Raw genomic sequence first — 5,735 nt, forward strand, 5'->3', positions numbered from 1 at the left:
ATCCTTCATCGCGTTACATTGGCTTGGAGGGTGGATGTATTACATATGTATAATATAGTAGACGCGCATTTTCTCGACAAAATTATTTACGTTCCTTTTGTTTTTCACCAAACAAATTCTGAATGAATCGTTTTGTATTTTCTTTCTTTTTTTTTTAAAGTCATATCAGTTTTACTCCGAGACTTTCACGTGAAAGCTGATCTGTAAAAGTGTACATAAAAGAAAAATAAATGCCTAAGCTCTTATTACTATGAATAAAAGATGTAAATAAAGCTCCATGCTGTATTCTGTGCTCTCTCTTTATGCGAAATGGAATCAAATTGGTATATATTATCTAACATTCGCATTTTATTTGCATTTTCCTTGTAGCATTATATAATATAGAATACCATGCAATATTTTCTACAGATCCGAAGGTATGCCAAGTTATATACGATGGCGAAGAAGAAGAAGAAGAAGTAAAAAAAGAACTAACAAAGGTAACCGTATTGTATATTGTGTATGCTTACTTAATGTATGTACAATTCTCAATACTCGTTTTATAAAGCATACATTACCTCTTTTTATTTACATTCCAGGCTTAAATTTAAATTTTCCCAGGCATTTTTATTTCCTTTGAAAAACGTGTTGAATCGAATTAAATTATGTAAAAGTAACGACTTCTTACCATACGATATACATATAACTGGAAAATAAAAATGTTTAAAAAGTAATGTTGTTTCATCTACCTTCCTTCGATTCTTCTACATTCGTGTTTTTTTCTTCTTCCTGCGTTCCAAGTCGGTCGGGTTGAAATATCCACACAAAAAGAAACATTTTCTATACCTCTCCGTTTTACTTTTACTATCAAGATATTGGAATATCGAAATTATTTCCAAAGCTTTCAATATCACGAAAACGAAATGATAATAACTTTAAAAAAAGGAAAGCAAAAAAACACAACAACCCATAATAAGCATTGGTGTGTTGTGTATGTGTTAGACTACAACAGGCAACAGACATACATTATACAACAACAACATTACAACAAAAAAAAAGTTTGATCTTATCTTAGATTCAATGAATTCCAGCACGGACTTGTAAGGGACTTGTTTATATATTGACAGTGAGGTGGAGATTCCAGTTGTTTCTTTAACAAAACCGTACACACCCCCTTTTCGTTTTTCGCTTCTTTTTTTTATTTGTGTTTTGTAAACATTGAAAGTTTTAAATAGTTTAGTTTGGCCATTTATTACAGTGACAGTCTGATGGTAGGAAAACCGACTTCCGATGAGTAGAAGAACGGAAATAGAGAGAAAGAGAGTCGGTTCACCGGTTCACCGCTCTTGTCTTGTTTTTTTGCCGAAACGGTTCATTGTACCATGGTAAAAAAATTCATTCAAAAATTCATCTCCAGCAAAATATGATGAACTTTGGTAAATTATGCATTTAAAAAAAAACATTTTGATGCTTACCGGCAGCGCATAACTGTTTCAATAAAGTTACCGAAAATTGGAGGTATTGTCCAGGGTGGAATGTGTAAATAACAAATTGTCTGCCAACGGTAATGTGGCGAGACAGTTGTAAGTTCATCGAGATTTGTGAGAGCTCGTTAGTGGCCGGACAGGGATCGGAACTGGCTATAATAACCTAACCTTTTGGGAATTATATGTCGTTAGTATTATTTGCAGCACAACATATTGTAGTACTGTAACAATTAGGACGTGCTACAAATTCATTGAATAAAAGTGGTGTTGTCTATGAAATCGCTACAAATTTGCCAAACATTACTCAGAATTTTGTGCACGAATAAGCAAGACACGATAAATCAATCGATTTGAAATTGGTAATAAAATATTTGTTCAGTCCCGTGGTTCGGATCGTAAAACGCAAGCGTTCTGGGGCACAAATTTCCAAAATTACAATTTAATTTCTCGTGCCTTGCAGTCTTCATTACGCACAACATTTGAATTAAAAATTAATTCGGATGAAGTCGGTTCTTTCACAAGTTCATTGGGGAAAGTTCTTGGAAAACCTTGTCAATTTGCCTGGACCCGATTAGATTCGACATAGTAATCAGGTTTAGGAAACAGGTCGACCCATAGGGACAAGCGTATGCTGTGTCATACTGTTAGTTCTTTTAATCTACACACTTTCACAATCACAGTACTCCTACTCGTCCCTTAATTTATCCCGTTGTTGTCAAACCCAGAGGAAGATTATTTTCTCACATCTCATTGAACACGACGAAATACACCATTGTTTGGCTGTATTCATCAGATGCGAGGTATAGACAATAAATAAAACAGTTGATTTCAAAATGTCTCCATATTATAACTAACTTTCAATAAATCAATTGAGAATTCTTGGAATCTAATGGTACTCTTTATTGAAGATTGAGTGAAGATTATATAAAATATATGACTCGTTAGTCCATTCGGTCAGTTTCTATTAAACAGTCTCTTCACTTGATTTCAATCCGACAATACAATATCTTAATTGGTAGCTACGAATTGACGACATAATTATTCACGGGTGACTTATTTTACGGGCTCGAAATCCAATTAGTAGTTTCAGGTGTTCGATTGAGTTTTGAACAGAAAGTAAAACCACTTGCCTCGTCTTTATTAATAAGGCCAATAAGCACACACCCCGTTACCGATAGTTGACGATATATCTACATCAGTGTTTTTCACATTTTTTCATAGGGTTTTCCAATGAAACAGTGTAAAATTGTATGCTACTTCAATGCTTGTGAACTAAATTCAACCCTATCTCAAAACACTGTTATTATAAATATACACAGCGTCGTAGGTGTCGGTGTCACACTTTCATATTGGTTTGTCAAATTATCGAAGGAAATTTTTTTTTACCACCACAAGCGATGAATAATAAATGATGCTGACAACATATTCCTACTGTTCGGGTTTTATTATACCACCTGAGTGACTGATAAATGATACGATTTTTTTTTTCGTCGGTGTGTGTAGATACTCACTGTTGACATATAATTTACCCAGATATTACACGCAACACAATACGGCTAATTGATACACTCCCAAATTAAATATTCATGTCTTTGCTACGCAATTATTATCAAGAATTTACTTTACATTAAAGCATACGAACATAATATTTTGTATTATAACTTACCAGACGGAAGAATTTCCCAATTAGGAAATTTTGTGAAACTGTACTGTGTTGTGGCAGAATATTTTGGAAACTCACTGAATGTTTGACATTGACATTCTTTGTGTGTCAGACATATTTTGTATATTTTACTTATTCATGGTGATAAGTAAGACACGAACGATGACTTCCCAAATGGACTCAGTGTACTATAGAATTGTATAGCTCCTAGTCATCGGTATGCCCGCTCTAATATCATAACCGTCTATACAAATCTAATTCTAACCTGTCTTAATCTATTTATTTCTCATTGAATATTTTCAAAAATATTTTGATAAATCCCTCGGGGCAAGTTAAATTAACTGGTCCGAATTATATTTCCTTCTCTACGAATCCAACGACTCACTATTATTCTCACGGCAATGTGCTAGATGCTCTTATTTTGATTATTCGAGCCGAGACAGAGGTCATTTTCATTTGTTTTTTTCTTAAATTATCCAACTGCATGTCACTTTATTTTCAACATTACCAACAACGGCTTCAATAACTACACTCTAGGTGTTATAAGGTACAAAGTCTGTTCAGCTTTTTCACCATGTTTGGCCAATTCCTTTGTAGCCAGTAATTCACAATCTGGAGACGATTCTTTGAGTAAAACGTATTCAGCCCAATCGCCGAATAAACTTGCCATGTCCTCTTCACTTACTGCTCTTGGTGGTCCAGCAAATAAGCTTCGGTTGAAATTTATTCCTTCCAACAGATAGCAGAATTTGTTATCTTCGATGCAAAAATAAACAAAAAATTTAATCTTATTTCTCAGGCGACTAGGTATGTTTGGTTCAATACTAAAGTTCGGTTTCTAACAGACTCTTCATTTTCGGTCGTGGTAAAAAAAGACGGGGAGATTTCCCCATTTAAAAATGAATGTAAACTCTACGCTGTACTTACATTTTCTGGGTCCATTTTCATCGGTCTCTTTCTTCAGAAGACTGCGTTGCATGACTTCAATGTATGCCTTTCTGCTTTCATATTCAATTGCAATAAATGCTCCTCGATCCCAGACACAATCGAACGGACCATATTTTTCAATAGGACATTCAAACAAATCTCCGCAATATATTTTCAACTGTCGATCTGCTGTGTAATACAAAGATTCTTCCGGATCAAAATGCAACGTAACATGATTATCTTTAGCGAACGCTTCAATCGCCTGTTGTTCAAACTCAACTGCAAATACGGAATGGCCTTTTTGAACGAGAAATAGCGGGTCAACAGACTTTCCCGATAGCGGAACGAAAAAATTTTCCCCGACACTTTCGTTGCCGGTTAGGTGATGCAAATTTTTTACCAAAACCGGATTCGCTTCATTGACTTGCCAAAATAGGTTACTTTTAGTGTAACAGCTCGACCAAAATTTTTTACTCTCAGCTACCAATTCATTTAATGCAGTGCCGTTGAGAATATCGTTTGAAGTCATTGTTAACGCGACACTTCTAATAACTTAAATAAATTGCTAACAAATTAATGAAAATTGCCGTTATTCACAAGTTTTGCTAAATTTATTTAAGACAAACTTGTATTCACTGCTAACAACGTCCAGCGAATGCCTGTAAACCGGATGGGTTGAAAGTTTAAATAAAATAATTTAAATGAAAGTATAGACGAGACAGCCGACGGCCAAAGGAAGATGTGGTAAGAGGTGCAGAGGTTGGCCTATAGGTGATTGTGATAGATTTTAATAAATTAAGAAAAGTTCGAATCAGGAATTATTGTTATCCGTGAAACATTCTATAGACGGAGGATGTAGGGAGGTTTTGTTTCTCTTTGCATTTAGGGAGGATGAAATTTCGTTCTGCTTTTTTGCTGAAAAGCAACCATAAGCAGAACATCATTTTCATGTCCATGGGATCTCCTCCTTTTTAATTTTTGTCAGCTTAGTGGTTCGATGACGGTGGCTGTAATGTCTAAATAACAACGTTCTTAGGTGCTTCACATCATGATCGCCGATAAAACGAGCATGTGACCGGTTGTTTATTTACAGTAGGTAGAGGTTTTTGTTTGAATAGACATTATCCAAACTGTTTTTGTTGTTTGATAAGTTTATGTGAAAGGCACTAATTAAGCTAATTTTTGGCAATCCAAAAATAACCAGACAATCACCAAACCAATGTTAGAAACGTCTTTTATTTAAGCAAATTATTTGTACTGCACGTAATTGATGCCTGTGGATGACAAGTCCGCAAAGCATTTTGTTCGTCTGTTTGTTAAGAGGAACTCCAAATTGGAGAAATTATTTTTTGTTTTGAACATAATCGAAAGATCGAAATTGATCGAAATGAGGGTGGCTCACTTTTGTGTGAAAATTAAAAAATTTCTTTGAACTTCAAGCACTTAACGCATTTTGGGTTTCTTACCTGATTCTGGACTAAAATTTAAAACATCGAAAAAAATTAAGTTCAGAGGTTGAGCAGTGAGATTGAGTTCTAGAAAATTCAAAATGACGGAATTGCGCAACCTCTAAGTTGCTTAGTTCTAAGTGTTATCGGCGATATGTACGAAGTGCTGGACTTTAGGTCACAATCCGATCCATTACCCAAAGATAAGTCCAAATGGCGTCTTATTCGGGA

General features: G+C 34.9%; 1 protein-coding gene across 1 annotated transcript; it reads right to left on the reverse strand.

The window, feature by feature from the left end:
- Window positions 1-3,610: 3,610 nt before the first annotated feature.
- On the reverse strand, window positions 3,611-4,686 carry LOC119080397 (thiopurine S-methyltransferase-like). Its single transcript, XM_037188725.1, has 2 exons — window positions 4,057-4,686; window positions 3,611-3,885 (listed from the first exon to the last, which is right to left on the reverse strand). The coding sequence occupies exons 1-2, from the start codon at window positions 4,583-4,585 to the stop codon at window positions 3,656-3,658; spliced, it is 759 nt and encodes a 252-aa protein (XP_037044620.1). The 5' UTR covers window positions 4,586-4,686; the 3' UTR covers window positions 3,611-3,655.
- Between the last annotated feature and the right edge of the window lie 1,049 nt (window positions 4,687-5,735).

Source organism: Bradysia coprophila, chromosome X (assembly GCF_014529535.1).
Source record: "Bradysia coprophila strain Holo2 chromosome X, BU_Bcop_v1, whole genome shotgun sequence".
Taxonomy (NCBI): Eukaryota; Metazoa; Arthropoda; class Insecta; order Diptera; family Sciaridae; genus Bradysia; species Bradysia coprophila.